Here is a 16,980-nt window from a genome sequence, read left to right on the forward strand (position 1 = left end):
AAATAAGTGACACACTTCAAATAACAAATGAGTCCAAGAAGTCCTAAGAGAAATTAGAAAATATGTTACTTGAATAAAAAATAAAAAGTCAAAACTTGTAGGATTTAGAGAAAAATTTATATCATTAGTGCCTACATTAGAAGAAAACTATGACCTAGTTTCCACCTTAAGAAACTAGAAGAAGAGCAAAATAAGCCCAATGCAAGCCAAAGAAAGGAAATAAGGTTAGAGTAGAAATGAAAGAGAGAACGGCAATACAATAGAGAAAATCAACAAAACCAGAGATTGGTTCTTTTAAAAGATCAATAAAATGGATAAATCTAGCTAGACTGACAACCAAAGAAAGAGAGAAGAAACAAAGTACAATAATGAAAGAAGGGTTATCACGAGACACCACAAACACTAAAAGGATGATAAGGAAATACTATAAACAATTCAATGCACACACACTCAACAACTTAGATGAAATGGAATTGAAGACCACAGACTATTAGAATGGCTAAAAGAAAAAGGGAAAAGAAACTGACAAAACCAAATGCTGGCTGGAATGTGAAGCAACTGGACTTCTCGTACATTGTTGTTGAGAATGCAAAATGGTACAAGCATTCTGGAAAACAGTGGGGTAGTTTCTTATTAAATGAACTATACGTGTATCATATTGCCCAACAATCCTACCCTATATATTTATTCTGGAGAAGCGAAAACTTATGAGCAGACAAAAGTCTACTGTATCAATAGCAGTTCTACTGTATTAATATTGTCCAAAATGGGAGATAACCCAAATGATATCCATGGGTGAATGGCACAGTCTTGAGCAATAAAAAGGAACAAATTACTAATAAATGCAACATCGTTGATGAATCTCCAGAGAATTATGACAAGTTAAAGGCTGTAGACTATGTGAGCCTAATTATATGGTATTTTGGAAAAGGCAAAACTAGGCAGACAGCACAAATGGCCCATTGTCAGGGGTCAGGGGGAGGGGCAGGGCAGCAGGGGGAGGGTTCTGAGTTAATGAGACAGTTTCTGCATCCGGATTGTGGGATGCTGGTGTGGGCAGGTGTTAAGACTCACTGTAAGTACATTTCACAATAATCATAGCATTAATAAGAGATATTCATGAGTTCATACTTATGCAAAGACAGGAAAGTAGACAAATTTCCCACACAGAATTCCGAGTAATGTATGCAGCTGCTCCGCCCTGAGGGAGATGAGCAGAACACCCACCCCTGATGAGTGGCTTGGCAAAGTGACATCCTTCCTAAGGGCACAGTCTGGAAATGGGGGGAAACAGCAGCTTTACAGTGGAGAAGCCTGACAACCGCTACCTCGGGGGACCAAGGTCAACATCCATAGTGAGGTCACGGTGACAGCATGTGCCAGTGACATGATGTAATGAGGTGGCACTTATCTTTGAGGTCTGGCTCCTGAAAAACCCACAACTCCTGTCTGATCATGAGAAAAACACACAGCAAAACCCAGCTGAGCGGCAGTCTACAAAAGACCTGACCAGTACTCCTCAAAACTGTGAAGGCCACGAAAACAAGGACAGTCCAGAAGAAACCAAGGAGACAGGACGACTAAATACAACCTGGGATCCTGGATGGGATCCTGGAATAGGAAGAGGACACTAGGCAAAAACTCAGGAAATCGGAATAAAGTATAGACGCGAGTCAATAACAATGCATCTGTGTTGTTTCATCACCATGACAACGGTACCATGCTAACAGAAGATGTTAATAAAAGGGAACAGGGCTCAGGCATGCTTCTGTGTCCAAGGTAACACACCCTTGGTCATTTTCGGGGGGGGGGGGGGGCGGGCTTTTTTTCAAATAAAATACATTGTACAATATTTTTGTGCTACTTTTTCTCATGCTATACTAGTAAGTAATGGCATTTAGTTTACCACTAACATTATAAAAACCCAGTTTCCTGTTTAGATTCTTACAGATTTAGAGCCAATTTCTAATTCTACTCAAGGTGACTTTAAGCAGATTTCATGCCAGTTTTTAAGTGCTTCTCCCATTTAAAATACCATTCTGTTTTTTGCCCTAATATCAATAAATTTAAATTCATCAATAATGTCCCCAATTCAAGGTAGTCAGATTTCAGTTAAGCAAATTAGTGGGTGACCTTTACCGTCGTCGTCATCGTTACTTCTAGAAACAGAGCAGCACGCCGGGGAAAGGAAGAACTCCTCTAACCATAGGGCTCTCCACCAGCGCGACCTACTCCTTCTCTCTTTGAAGTAGCACAGCGAGCCTAGTGGGAAAATTCTGAATTGGCTGGTCCCTAGGCCGGCAGAACAGCGGCCCACTCCCTCTGCACCTGCCAGGCCACAAGTGGAACCTAAAAAACATTCTCTGTACAGGTTGGTCCCGAGTGAGGCCTCGCCGCCCTCCCACCTTCCTGATCAGGACAGACCATAGCAAAGCCCAGAATCCCAGAATGGACCCCTGCATTCAGCCACAATGGCCACCTCACCCTCCCCGCTGGCCCCTCAAAGCTGCACCACAGATGCAGTGGCCTGCGGTCCAGGCCAAGATAGTGGGAAACTTCCCAGGGCTGCTGCTTCCCAGCAGGAAGTGGAGGTCTGACCACAGCCCCCACACCGTCTTTGAGATCCAGGGGGATCCATGGCAGTTAACAGGTTCACATACAATACGTCTGTGACTTAGGACAGCCCTTTACCTCTCAGTCATTGAGACCCCTGGGGGTCAGTGTCCTGTCCACAATGTTGGCTCCTTGCTCAAGATGGGGGTGGGGCAGCCCCATGAGTGACACCTGGGCCCCAAGGGGTGGTCCTACCATAAAGCAGGCCCTCTTGCAATGAGGCCAGACCGGCCCTTGAAGGCTACGGAAATCTGTGTCCAGCTAAAGGCAAGGGAAAGGAACAGCCTGCTGGGATAACGAGATCCGACCCCCTTACCTGCAGCTCACAGCCATACAAAGAACTGGACCCACTCCCAAACCAAGGAAACACCACACAGAAGGACCTGGGCAGATGGGCGGGCCAGCCACGGCCCCAGCCCGACTGAGCTGGGAGGCAGGTTGGCCCAGGGTAACTCAAACTTCACAAAGAAACCATTTCTGGAATGGGGCTCCGCTGGTGAGTTGAAGTCAAAGGCGCAGTTCATAGCTCCTTTCCAAACCCCGGGCATTGTCAGGGCCCTTGCCCCTTTGAAGCCGTGGTGAGTGATTGAAGCGTCTACTTTCTGAGGGGCAGATAGTACGGGCCCGGTAATCTGACTCTAAGCCCCGGGATAAAGGTAGTTTGTTTCCTCTCAGCCCTTCTGTCAACACCTCCTCAGTAATTAGCCCTAATTATTACCAAGGGCCAGCCTCCCATTCGGTTATTAAATCAGAAATAGTATCATGGCCGGGCATCTGTCAACACCCGGCTGGCGACCTTGGATTCATTGAATCCTCTGTCAGTATCCATGGCTTCAAAGATGCAGATCCTGGGGAGGGTTCCGGGATGCAGCCTGGCCAACCCTGCCCCAGAGGGAGGGAGGGAGCCAGGGAGGGAGGGGGAGAGGAGGGAGGGGGAGAGGAGGGAGGAGGGAGGTTGGTGCCATAAGCAGCCCAGCCCTGCACACCTCAGGCCTCACAGCCCAGTGGGGAGGTGGGAGTCCAGCACCACCCCTGCATCCGCCTCCCTCACGGCAGCAAGTGCACACTATCCAACCACAGCCATTCCCAACTCCCCAGGGGACTGATATAACTGCGTGGGAGTGTGTGTGTGTGTGTGTGTGTGTGTGTGTGTGTGTGTGCGCGCGCGTGCGCGCGCGCAAATGACAGGCACACCCCCAACAGCCCTTTCCCTAGAGGATCTGAAACTGGTCCCAGGCCTGCCTGCCTCTGGCACATCTGTCTCCCAGGAGCAGCAGGCAGTGGCCTTGGCCTTGACTGATGGAGCTGGGCCTAAGACTGGGCAAGGCCCTGTCCTGTGCGTGCACAGGGAAAACAGCCGAGCCCTGCTGCCAGGAGCCCCCTCTGAGCTTCCTGTACAGCCTGGGTACCCTTGCAGGTAGGGCACCTCCCCATGAGCCAGTGAGTCTCCAAAGCAGAACTCAGGGGACAGCCGCAGACACAGGTTTTTGTGGTGGAGCCACGTGTCACACTCCTGAGGGACCTGGTTAGAAAAGCCCCCCACCTCCGTCTTTGGCTTGAAGCCTCTCCTTCCATCCAAGAAGGGTCACGTGCTCCATAACTTAGACCTTCTGCTCTGGCAAAGTTCAGCAGCCTCCGGCAGGAGCAGACACTGACCTCACCTCCCTGGGGGCATATCCCAGGCCCCTTGATTCCTGTGAAGGCCTACGGGGGCTCCTGGTCTACAGTGACTTAGGCTTTGCCTCAGTGCCTGGACACTCACCCCACCAGGTCTAAAAGCACCCCTTTCCAGACGAGCCCCACTGTGCTTGGGGAAGAGGGTAACAGGACACACCAGTCATAGCCGAGCCTCCCAGGACCGGATCCTCTGCTGGAGTCAAGGCCCGCCTGGTGTGGTCGGTGCCCAGGCAGCAGTGAGCCCCCCAGTCCACCTCGGCCTGTTCTCCTCCCCTGCCACGTCACAGCCAGTGCACTGGCACAGCCAGGCTGGGCGGGGGCAGCAGGAGGGAGCCTTCGGGAGATAAAGGCATGTGATGTGATGTCTTACAGCCTGGAGGCTGGAGGTATGTGGTGTGAATGACCAGTCTGCTCACAGGCAGCAACGGCCTCCCACAGCTGTGGGTGCTGAGGCCGAGTCTCACAGACTTCTCCTCGGGACTGGGCTGAAAGAAAGGAAATGCCAGGGTGAGGGGCGGCTGGGCTGCAGGGGCAGGCAGGATGGGCGGGCAGGGCCTCTCCGTGAACAGGCGTCTCAAGCTGCAGCTGAGGACATCCGTTACCCCCAGGAGCGGGTCCAAGGAGTCCTGAGATGGCAGGAAGGAAGCCCGACTGAGGGGCGTTTTCAGCCAAACTGCCCCCAAGCACTTACGGGCAGGGGTGGGAACCGGGCCAGCGGCAGGCCACCAGTCCTTTTGTCACCGGTGAACACATGGAAAAGCTTGTTTTACAAGTGTGACCATCCCCTTGTGCCAGTGCCAGCCTCTGGGACGTACTTCTGCCAGGAGGTCCACAGGAGCCAGCTGCCCAGTGCTGATGGTGGCGCCCAGACAACACTCACCTACGGCATGGAAAGGGGGCTGATCCCCGCGGGCTCGTGCCCGGGAAGCTCCTAGAAACCCAATCCCACCTGAAGAGGGACCCATGGTGATGCACTTCCTGACAGGGATCCACGTGGTTGCTCCTGTGGCAGCGAATGGGGGGCTCCCTCCAGCGATCTGCCTACCAGACCCACAAATAACATGCGTACAAATGCACTGCATGTTCACCATGGGCTGCAGGTCTAGGGGCACACACCCACACGTGGGCACTCACATGAGTGGCTGCCAGCAGTGCTTGGTGGACGTCTCAGGGGGGCAAGGGTCAGGGACAGTGATTGCAGCCCTGAGGGGCCTGCTACTTTCCAGCCACACGGGAGGCAGAAGTTCTAATCTACAGGCCGAGGAGTTCAGCAACTTGCTGGGAGTAGGGCAATAACAAGGGCCAGGAGGCTGCAGTGGGCATTATGAAGCGGCACCTGGAGCGGACAGGTGGACAGGGACAGAACTGCACCGGCCCTGGATCACCTCCTGGCTGCCATCACCCCAAGGCTCCAATTTGTACCGATTTTCAGGGGAGGGACACAGGGTCTCAGTGGTGGGAGGCTGTGGTGCCCCAGGGGACAGTGCATTGGATCGGGTGCCTGACCGAACGCCTCCTGGATCCTCCATCCTGCAGGCCCTCCCAGGCCCACCTACAGTGTTGAGAAAGCCTGGCTATGGTGGAAGTCAAGGTGAATGACGACGCTATGCACTTGAACTATGGGGAGCACAAGATGCGGCATTCCCAGCAGCCAGCAGGTGTCCCTGTGCTGGCCACAGGTGGAAAGCAGCCCAGGGACAACCCTCTACCGTCTGATGGTCCTGCCAGTGGGGAGACAGAAGCACCCGGCAAGTGGATGAACACTCATGACCCACAGGTCCCCGCCCTGGCTATGTGCTCCTGAGGCCAGGAGAGAAGGAGCGGGCTGCCAAGGGCATCCTGCAGCCCAGGGGCTCCTCCCAGGCCCATCGACACCCCTAACAGAGGTCATGTCACCCATCTGCAAATGAGGACACCACTGCCCCAAGACACATAAAGTGAGCTCAGGACTCCTGCTGCCCAGAGAGCACGCCCGGCCCAGCAGTCCCCCAACACAGAACCCCAGGGTGAGGACTGACCACTGCTGGAGCCAGATGGGCACAATGCGGTCCACTGTGCCATCCTCTCCACTCTGTGTTGTGATGAAATGTGTTTTAAAAGCTAGCCACGACAATCTGAGAACAAGGGAGGGGAGTATGTTTCTCGACCAGATAAAGAAGACGTACCATAAAGCTAGATCATTAGTGAGGGATAGAACAGGCGTGTATGAGATGGCATCATGGACAGGATGGCATCCAGCATGGGAGGCTGACAGTCACCTCCCTGTGGGAAAGGTGGAACGGGGTCCTCTATCGGTTAGGATAGAATAGGTCATGCTGTGGAAAACACAAGTCCCCAGACTCAGTAGCGTCACACATTCAATGTTTATTTCCATTCCTATTACATGCGCAGCGCCGGTGGGTGGAGAAACCACTCTCCTCAGGCCTCTGATGCTGGCAGCAGACGCCTCCCACACCACGCCATTACAGAGTCCACAGTCAATGCAAAGGCAAAGCATTAAAACTTGGGAATACAGTGTAATGTCCTTGACCCTCGGGTAGGGAGATATTTCTTAAGAAGAGTCCTGCCCCAGCTGGGTGGCTCAGTTGGCTGCAGTGCTGTCCCATGCACCAAAAAAAGGTTGCAGGTTCGATCCTTGATCAGGGCACGTACAGGAGGCAACCGATTGTTGTTTATCTCTCACATGGATGTTTTTCTCTCCCTTCCTCTCTCTCTAAAATCAATAAAAACATATACTCAGGTGAGGAGTTAAGAAAAAACAAAGAAGGCCTAGCCAGTGTGGCTCAGTGGTTGAGTATCAAACCATGAACCAGATCACAGTTTGATTCCCAGTCAGGGCACATGCCTGGGTTGTGGGCTCAATCCCCAGTGGGGGGCATGCAGGAGGCAGCAGATTGATGATTCTCATCATTGATGCTTCTCTTTCTCTCTCTAAAATATTAATTAAAAAAAGGAAGTGAGAGTTCTGCATACAAAACAACTGGGTACTTACTTCCTGCTCCTAGAGGGGCTCTACACAGGGCATTCAGGGACTCTCAGAAGGGTTCTCATGACAGTACTGCCCAAAATTGCAAATAAATTAATTTAAAAAAAGAAATCCATCTTGGGCAGTATAACTGTGTCCCCCCAAGTTCAGAGTTCTAACCCCCAGCACCTCAGAATGTGATTATTTGGAAACATGACCTTTAAAGAGGTAATTAAGATTAAATTAAGTCATATGGGTGGGCCCTACTAATATGACTGGTGTCCTCTAAGAGATCAGGACACAGGCACAGAGGGACCGCCATGTGACAGGAAGACAGCCATCACAAGCTAGGGAAAGGGGCCTCAGGAGGAACCACCCCTGTAGAGACCTCGATATTAGACTTCTAGCCTCCAGAACTGTGGAAAACACACACACACACACACACACACACACACACACACATTTTTGGTGTAAGCCATGCAGCCCTAGCAAACGCACGCAGGCATCTTTCCAGGGTAACGATGCAGCTCGCCAACCACGGCCTCGATGGCTGCACTCTTGAGTCGTGCTGAGTGGATGCTTGCTCTTCTCAAGGCTGAGTGCCCACCCTTCCCCACAGGAGGATTAGATGCTGGCATCCATGCAAACTCAGGTGTGGCTTCTCTGGCCAGGGAATCGGTAACAGAAGGGGAGAGACATGTATCGCTTGTGGTTCACGGGGGTCTTTCCACTCTTTCTGTGTTCACAGAAAAACACATCCAGTGGGGCTCCTGTTGGCATGGGTCCCTAGGGCACTATAAAGGGCAGAGGCTGTCCCAGTGGATCTGTGACTGAGATGCAAAGTTTGTTACTGCAGCACAATCTGGCACATCCTGACTGATACAATGGATAACAGCTCTACCTCCCTCCTTACTGCTGGGCCTTTGGGCTGTTTCGTTTTGCTGCAGTGAGGCTCATTTGGCAGTCACTAGGGCTCAGGCCACTGCACGGGGGTTTATCTCATACTACCCTTCCCCACTCTGTGTGGATAAATTACAGTTCACAGAGGTCAAGATGACACCAAGGACTGTCAGCTTCCTAGGGTAATAGGAAAGGTATGACCAAGTTCAAGTCCATGCTTGAAGCCCCACACCAAGGAATGAGCAATGACCAAATATACGCAGGCGAGTGGTCAGCGTCTACGCACCTAGTAATGTCACGTGGGCAAATCATAGTATTTGACACTTCAACCAATAGCATTAAAAAAGTCTGTTTCTTCATGCCTTCAGCAATTCTGGGTATCTAAGACTTTTAAAGTAAGTTCTGGAATCACAGACTGGATTAATACTACTTTAATGATTTTTAAAATGTTGAAATCTTTAATTCATCTGGAGTATAGGCTAGTAGGAAGAGGAAAGTATGCAGTTTTACTATTTTCCAGATGGCTAATCAGCTGTTCCAACTCCTTTTACTGAATAATACATTTTACTCCCATTAATTTGAAACACCTCTAGTATGAACTAAATTCCCATCTGGCTTTACTCCAAAGTTCTCTATTCTCCTCTGTTCATCTGTCCACACCAATTTCCAAGCACCTTCATTATTGCAGCTTTATAAAACGTTCACTATCTCATAAGACCTTTCCCTCAATTCTTCCGGTGTTAAAATTTTCTTGGAGATAGATACGTTAAAAAAAAAAACACCCCATAGTGCCCGCTATGTCCTATCTTTAAGAAATTAAGTCTGCAGGTATTTTCAAGGACGTGAGGGACAGGTATGATGATCTAGAAGGGTCCTCATTTGAGCTGGCAAGACAGCTCCGGCAGTAGAATCTAAAGCTGCTTTCTGGGGGGATGGCCCAGTTGACGCCCTACTATGTTGCTGGCCTCTGTGCCGGCTGCCTTTCCTGTCTCCATGTAGAGGACCTGGAGTGAATTCCTTCAGCTCGAGATTGGCATTTTCCTTTCCGACCCCCTGGGTTTTTTATTCCCTCAGGCTCCAGGCAGCTCCTGTCCAGGGCTTGCGTTACCATCTCACATCCCTCTCCTGAGGGCCAGCTCTGCCAAGGCAGGCTCCAGAGGATTGGGGGAGAGGCCAGATGACCTGTTTAATTTGGAGAAAGTAGAGGAAGGATCTCATTGGTGATGGCAAGGTGCCTGTTTCTGGGTGGCATCAGGAGAGGATGGGAGGGCTCTGGCCTGGCCTGTCGCATAGACCGTGGACAGTGCTGCAAAGTGATGGCTTCCTCTGGCGCTGGCCCTGCTTTTGGGCAGATGCAGGGACCTAGCTGCTTTCCCGCTCTGTGGAGAAGAGGAACACAGCGTCAGGAGAGGAGGCTTATCGTGCATGGTGGGAGGAGGGCCCTTTGAGCATTCACCACTCCCAGCTCTCCACACACAGGCGGGCCACCCCAAGGTAGGTGCTCCTGAAAGCTGCATGGTCTGGCGGGCTTGCGGAGGTGTTAGGGACAGGCTGGCTGGAGTGGGTGGGAGCAGTCAGACTGTGCCTGCAGAAGGAGGGCCCGGACCTGAGCAACAGCAGGGAGGGGCAGTAGTGTTATCCCACACAGAGAGACTGGGGCTGCCTAGAACATTCTGGGACTTCCCACATCTGATCAGAAAGGCTGCGTATGATTTCTTTTGTCAGCTTGCTTGCTTTGCTTTTAGGGTTATATTAGCTTCCCACCTATTTCCAAAATTTGCAACTGTTTTACCTGCACATTCTCTGTGCCTTAAAATAACTCACACATAAAACCATCTGAACCCAGAGCCTTTTGAAGTTATTAAATAAAATAATCCCAACAATGTGCTTAAAAATTTTTATCAGATGTTTTGCTTATTACAATTTTTCCTAAAATAACTAGTTTTAGTTGCAGTTCCCATTTCCACTTATTTCTTCTTTCTACTTATTTCTTCTTTCCAGGAAGGTGTTCTTTTGTTTACACAATTGCAAAACTGAAAGGGGCTTGAAATTCTTGCCTAACCACTGCTCTGATTGGTGCACTGTACCAATCCTATGTTCAATTTAGCTTGAGGGAGCTTCCCAGCTCAGCTCATTATTAGAAAACCCATCCTTGTGCAGAACAGGTCTTTCTTCATTCCAATCCTCTGGCCCCCTGGGGCCTCCCAACTCAGGTCTGCTGCCTGCTCCTCACTTCACCGCTACTCGCAGAAAAGTCCCTTTTCAAGGCCACACTTCACCTGTCAGGCCTCCCACTCCCACTCATTCAGCCCTTCCAACTCCTCAACCAGACCCTTCCAATCCTCAGAGCTCCCAACCATACACGCAACACTGACCTGGGGTGGGTGCTTGGGGCTGGGGCCTGGCCTCTCTGTTCCTGACAGAATGGGCACAGTGCTCCTGCCAACGGAACAGACTCTGCTTGTGGGCAGCCATCACGCCCCAGGCCCAGCCATGGATCCGTCGCACATTTAACGAGCACTGGCTGTGTGTCAGGGGCATGAGCTAAGATGGAGCTCCTGCCTAGAGGCTCAGTCTGCGCAGACACACAAGTCAGCAGTGCTGGGCTCAGTGCTGCATCGGCCATGTGCAAGAGCGGGCAAAAGGCAATGACTGCGGAAGAGCAGAAAGTGGAAGGGCATCAGGGCAAAGGCACTGAGATAGGAAAATGGAAGAAAACAGGTGACTAGAACGTTAACACAGAAAGAAATGCCTGGAATAGAGTTGAGACTGAAAGGCAGCTTGCATTCTACCTTCCTGTATTGGAGCCTTTCCAGCTGAGCAGGAATGCTGCTGCTAAACACACAGAAAAGCATCTTTCTCTACCAAGACACCATCTGACTCACACTCAACAATGAAAGTGGCCGCCTCCTCCTTAAATTCCAGCCCAGAGGACAGGTCACGGGAAACAGAGATGGGGTGGGGGGGCAAAGCAAAGACCATACCGGGACCAAATCCCGAAAAGGCTGGCATGGCAAACCCAGTCCAGTTGCGGCCAGCACTGAAGGGGGTTCTGTGTGTGTGTGTGTGGGGGGGGGGGGGTTACAAAGACAGTGCAAACATATGATGAGGACTGATCTATAGAGCTCTGCCCAACTAGTGAGAACAAACCCAGGTGAGATGGCACGCCAAGGGCAGGTATGGGGATGCAGGAAGCAGCCTCTGTGCCATCAGGGAAGTCAGAGAAAGGAGCAAGGGCAGAGGCCAGCGGTCTGCTGTGGTGGGGGAGGGGGAGGACGAAGGCAGAGTCCAAACAAGTACCCCTCCTGCCCAGCAATGGGGCAAGTGGACAGCGCCACACCTGGCAGCACTACATCTAGAGTCATCTGGCAATGCCACTTGGTCCTGGGGGAAAGAGGCGGGGGGGGGGGGGGGGAACTGCGGGATTCCTGGCTACATAGGCCACTTCATCACGAGGAGCACTGCTGCACCTGCCTGGGACCTGTTCAGAATCCAGGGCTGCAGGATGGAGAGCAGGAGAAAAAGGTGGCTCTTGCTGGGGTCTCCACCGCCCCTTGTGGGCCACCTACCTCCCCTGTCTTCTGGGGTTCCGGCTCCCCTGGGTGAGCTGGATCTGGTTGCTGGGCAGGGGGCTTAGGCAGATTCTGTAAACACAAGGACAGGTTTGGGGGCCATCTCTGTTGGCCCCACCAGACCAGGATTGGTGCTGCACGCAGAAGTGGACAAGGCAGGCGGCTCAGTGGGCCCAGGGCTGCTCTCCTTGGCCAGCGCTGCTCAGGCAGAGCATTTTTAATCCAGAGTCAGAACTAGAAGTAGTAGAACTAGACTGTTTGGGACAGGCCTGAGGGTAGCACCCATGTTGAGTGCCAGGGCCTCCGAGAACCTAGCTAAGTACAGCCTCACCACAGGCAGCTGTGGGGCCACTGGTGGCTGGTTTGAGGTGGGGACAAGGGGCAGGGCACTGCAGCATGATGCTCAGCAAAGCTGTTCAGGTTTTGAATAACCTCTTCAGGATCCTGGCAAAAGAGCTCATCATCATCAGGCAGGGATACCCATCAAGGTAGGGGCTGCCCACGCCCAAGCTGGGTCTGTCAGGTGCCCCGAGGACCTCACAGACTCGGCTGAGGTTGTCCTAGCAGTGCTCAAAGTGGAAAGACATGCAATCGCCCAGCTGAGCCAAAAAGCGGTACAGCAGCCATGGGGAGCCATCAAAGGTGCCTGGGTCTGAGCCTGGCACCCAGTGGAAGTCCACCCTGAGGGGCTGTGGGTTGGGCATGTGCACAATGAGGGAACCCTTTTCTGTGGCTTCACAACTCACTGTGCTCTTCTGCTCCATGGCCGTGCACACACACACAGGGTGCCCACAGCAGGGCTGCTCAATCCAGGGATCCACTAGGGGGGCATACACAGCCCCCAGGAGAGGCCCAGTCAATCTCTTGCCAAGGGGTATACGTTGGATAATTGGCTGCAGCTCAGATGTGACTGCAAGGACCCTGCCACCAGCGCCAGCCACAAGGAATGCTGTGAGTGGAGGGAGGCTGCTGCACCAACTACTAGAAAGAAGGGGAAAGGAGAGGAAGAGATGGCACAGGAAGGGGGGGGGGGATTGTGGTCAGAAGAGACATACAGGACACAACAGGACAGAGATGGGCTAGAGAAGGGTGTGGCAAACCCAGGTGTTCTGGGCAAGTGCTGAGGGTCAGGGAAGCTGAGAAGAGCTCATAGGACTGTCGAACACAGGTCACCATCCAAGGCATTCTGTCCAAAAACAAGGTGGGGAAGAGCAAAAACTAGGCCCAACCATTACCAAGGGGCTGCAGGAGGAGGCAACAAGCAGGCCAACCCTAGGCAACCCACCAGGAGTCTGGAATGGAAGGAAGGCCTGGGATGTCCAAGAAGGCTGGCCAAGGCCATCTGTGACATTTCAAGGGCAAGATGTGATGGCAGATGCTGTCAGTACCAGAAGGAAAGGGGCCAGATCAGAACCCCCTGGGCTTCCTTGAACAGCCTGGCTATCAGGGAATTTCCGGAGAATGACAGTAGCAACCTTTTACTAAGCGCTCCATCCACCACCCCACACCCTGACCCTCTCGTAAGCTTGGTGCTATTACAGTCCCCGAGGCAGAGTGGTGAGTGAAGTCACTTGTCTGCAGCCACACACCAAGCAGTAAGTGGCAGAGGCAGCTGAACCTGGCTCTAGAGACCAAACACTTAACCATCAACTTCACCACACCAATTACGAACTACACTTTACCATCTGCTCAGGAGTCTTCTGGCTGCCCCAAGCACTGACACTAACTGGTGGCACAGACGGTCATACGATGGTCTTACGTCACAGCATCAGGAGCATGGTACCTGCGTGTGTGACAGCAGCCCCGGGCCTTGCTATTCTGTCTCTAGGCCCTAGGCTTTCCAGACTCACTTCACCACTCAGAGTACAGCCGACGGGCAATGCCACCCTGACCCTGAAGGCCACCTCCCTGCACTCCTTTCCCTGTCGAAAACCCAGCATCTGATGTTCAAGTTGAATCCCACTTGCTGCACCTTCTCTCACCTCCTTAAAGTGACTCCTGCCAACGGCCTGGAGAGCAGTGAGCATCGACCCTGAGTATTCAGGGAAAGGAGGCTGTAACCATCAGCAAGCACAATTCTTTTCCAGGGCAAGGAGCCCTCCCGCAGGGCTCTCACACTGCCTCGCCTAAGAAGTCACCTCCCCAGTCTCTGCAAAGGGAGGTCCGCTCATGGCCTCTGCAGCACTCTCTGCTTCACCCCTCCTTGTGCGGTTTTCCCAACAACCCCTCCACTCATCCCAGTGCTCCGCACCCAGGGCACCGCGGCCTGCACACCCCTTCGTGTGCAGTTTCCTATGTGTTTACCTGGCCCCCGTCAGAGCGAGTTCCTCCAGGAAGGCACAGCTCTATTGGTCTTTCTGCCCAGAACCTCCCAGGGTGGCCTGCAGCACTCGAAGCTGCCAGGGCCACCAGCACCTACCTCTGCCAGCCAAGCATTACAGAACCTCTTAGGTATATTCCCTACCCCCTGGTGGTGGTCTTCCACCTAAAAGCCCTTCCCATCCTAAAACAAGGAAAGAATATTCGAGGGCCTGCAGTGGCCCAAGGAGCAGCACACTCATCGAGTCCGGTCCCTCACCGAGCTCTGAAACGCCATAACCACATCGCAGCTCCTGTCACCCACCTGAGGTCAGGTGCCCAGGTCGCCCACGGAGACCACATCCCATGCCCAGGAGCCAATGCGCTCCCTTTCTCCCAGTTCGGACTTCCCATCCCCACTTGGAGCCCTAGCTGTCACCCCTCCCAACTCATCATTATTCCTGTGTGCCCTCTGCAACCTCAGGAGGAAAGCACCCCTGCGCCAAGCAGCCAGCCCTGCATGGGCCTGAGCCTTCCTACGCCCGGGCCTGACTGGTGCAGGAACCCTGGCTCTCCCACACCTACCAATCGGTTGGTCTCTCTCGTTTCTGTCCTCACCGTGCCTGGCACTGAGGCATCCGGGCCCTTCTCCTGGGCCGGACAGCGCTCTGTCCAGGAGCAGGTGCCGCGGCTCACGTGCACTCGCCTCCCACAAAGTCAGAGCCAGCACCTGGGACGCTGGAACGTTCTCTACTCCCGGGAGTAGAATAACATGCCCAAAGCCCCATAGCAAGTGCCTCCGCTTTAGGGCAGACCACTGCCCCACCCCTCCTGCAACCGCCATGCCGGAAAGCGCGGGGACCTGAGCTCACAAGCTCCCCCACAATAGGAATCCGACCCACCTACGGCTACGCCAGGCGCCCACGGAAGGGGTCCACGAATCTGCAGCCAGGGACCTTGCGAACGCGTCTCCCTCCGAGGGCGAGAGTCCCAGTGTCACCTAGAAAGTGGAGAACAAGATCGGCCGCCGTGAGGCGAGGCGCGGGACTACCTCTAGGGACGCAGACGCCGGGAACCACCCAAAAACCATTGCAGACGCCCCCTCGGCCCCGGCGCGGATTGACAAACTGAGGCTCGCCGGCACCCAGTGCGGGGACTCCGAGCGCGTCTCCGAGGACGGGGACTGGGGAAGGGACGGAGGGCGCAATCCCACTGCCGGGCGCCAGGGTTCTCGCCGCCCCACTGACCCTAGAGCCGAAGATAGTGACTCCAACTCGGAGCAGTGAGCGCCTCAGGGCCCCACCGCGCGGTGCAGCCACACCCCCTGCGTGCGCACGGCCTCCCGTACGTCGCCGCACCGGCGCTCGGCCCACCCTACGCCGGCCGCCCCACCGGGCCGCGCCTGCGCCGTGCGCCCTGGGGTCGCGGCCGCGCTGACGCTCCCAGGACCCGCCAGCGCAGCAGCGCGGCAGCGCGGCGCGAGGGCTGATGGGATCGCGCTCAGCCCTGCGCCGCGCCAAGTGCCACGAGAGCACACGGGGCCGCGTGCGCAGGCGCGGAGTGGCCGGAGTGGGCGGGGCTACGCGGGTGGTGCCGCCCAAGCGGGCGGGGAACACCGGCGACGAGGACGGAGTAGCTAGCGGGTGGGGCCGCGGCGCCCTCCTGGCTCCCGCAGAGACGCCGTTGTAGGTGCCGCCGGAGCCTGGGTTTACCGCCTCGAGTCAGCGGGGCACTGGGGGCTGCGGGCATCTGGGCGGGTTTGGGCGAAGAGGGGCCGCAGCGCTCCTCTGCAAAGCCCCTCTCGCCATCCAGTGCCCCGAGTTTAAAGGGCCTGGTCCTGCAAACCTCCGGCCGCAGAGCGAGAGGGCGGGCAGCTCGGCCCCAAGGACCCTCCACCTGCGGGCTGGCAGGCGGGGCCTGTGGGTTTCTCATGGTTAGTGGGTTTATGCTGCTCTTCCCCAGCCGAGGCCGGCCCACAGAGGACAATGAGGGCAGGCTGCCAAGGCAGCCCCGGAGTGGCGTGCCCGTCAGCACCCAGGGACATGGGAAAAGCCGGTGGAGGACGGGCTTGGGGGCTCCTCGCGGGCGCAGCCCATGCCTCGCCCCCCCCCCCACGGTGCCTAGACCAGAGGTGGGAGAAGGTGCCCGCCCCCAGCGCAAGGACCTACGGTCCCGTGGGCCAAGGACCTGGATGCAGGCCAGGGGTTCCTGGGGCCACGGGCCGCCGAATGCACTGGAAAATGATTTTTCTCAAGGCGAACACACGCAACACATCAGCTCCCTTTCTGCCCTGGTCTAGTGACTCCTTTCATGAAAGGATCTCTGAAACGTTATCTGCATCGACACCCAAACTCACTCTCTTTGATCTTTGAAACGCAAATCAAAGATCACATTGTACCTTCACCCGGCCTGTGGGGCTTTCAGCAGCCTCCGCCAAAAATAATAAAAGTGGCACCCGGCCAGGAAACGCCTCCTTGAAGCGTGAATGAAACTTGTATTTTTCGGTTGTATCTTTCCTAATTGACCTGATAATTTAAACTTCCTGCCTCCAAGGAGAGGGGGAGGTTCCGACAATGTGGCTTACCTCTGGCACCAGGCAGCTAAGGCCAGCTCGGCCCGTCCGCAGGCTTGTGTAAAAGACTAATTCAGCCGGGCCAGGCCATCAGAAAACAACTGTTTAGGTCCAAATTGCGTTTTTCTTCACTTAGGCCATCTAAATATATATATTTTTTAATTGTGGCAAAATATATAACACATGGTATTTAACATTGTAACCATTTGTAGGCTGTGGCACTAATTACATTCACATTGTTGTGCAGCCCTTCACCACTATCCAGCTCTAGAACTTCAACACCCCAAACAGAAAATCTGCCCCCATTAAACAAGTAACTCAACATAACATCACCTCTTTCCACAGCCCCTAGTAACCGCTATTCTACTTGTCTATATTAACTT

General features: G+C 53.9%; 2 protein-coding genes across 2 annotated transcripts in view; both read right to left on the minus strand.

Annotated features, from left to right (window-relative positions):
- GNB1L (G protein subunit beta 1 like) overlaps window positions 1–15,384 on the minus strand; it is a 50,497-nt gene extending 35,113 nt beyond the window's left edge. The window contains exons 1-2 of the mRNA XM_081113926.1: window positions 15,273–15,384; window positions 14,928–15,025 (exon numbers count right to left, since the gene is read on the minus strand). The gene's annotated coding sequence lies outside the window, so the exon portion shown is untranslated. The remainder of the gene's footprint in view (window positions 1–14,927; window positions 15,026–15,272) is intronic.
- RTL10 (retrotransposon Gag like 10) lies at window positions 9,518–16,121 on the minus strand (the record flags this gene model as incomplete). The annotated part of the gene is given in 16 exon segments (XM_081113729.1): window positions 9,518–9,534; window positions 11,496–11,539; window positions 11,592–11,653; window positions 11,725–11,790; window positions 11,792–11,925; window positions 11,928–11,951; window positions 11,954–11,977; window positions 11,980–12,099; window positions 12,102–12,199; window positions 12,201–12,256; window positions 12,258–12,287; window positions 12,291–12,569; window positions 12,571–12,626; window positions 15,077–15,208; window positions 15,479–15,727; window positions 16,094–16,121. Coding segments are annotated over 16 exon segments (1,419 nt in total).
- Window positions 16,122–16,980: the final 859 nt, after the last annotated feature.

This window comes from Myotis nattereri (assembly GCF_964212035.1).
Source record: "Myotis nattereri genome assembly, chromosome: 19".
NCBI classification, from domain to species: Eukaryota; Metazoa; Chordata; class Mammalia; order Chiroptera; family Vespertilionidae; genus Myotis; species Myotis nattereri.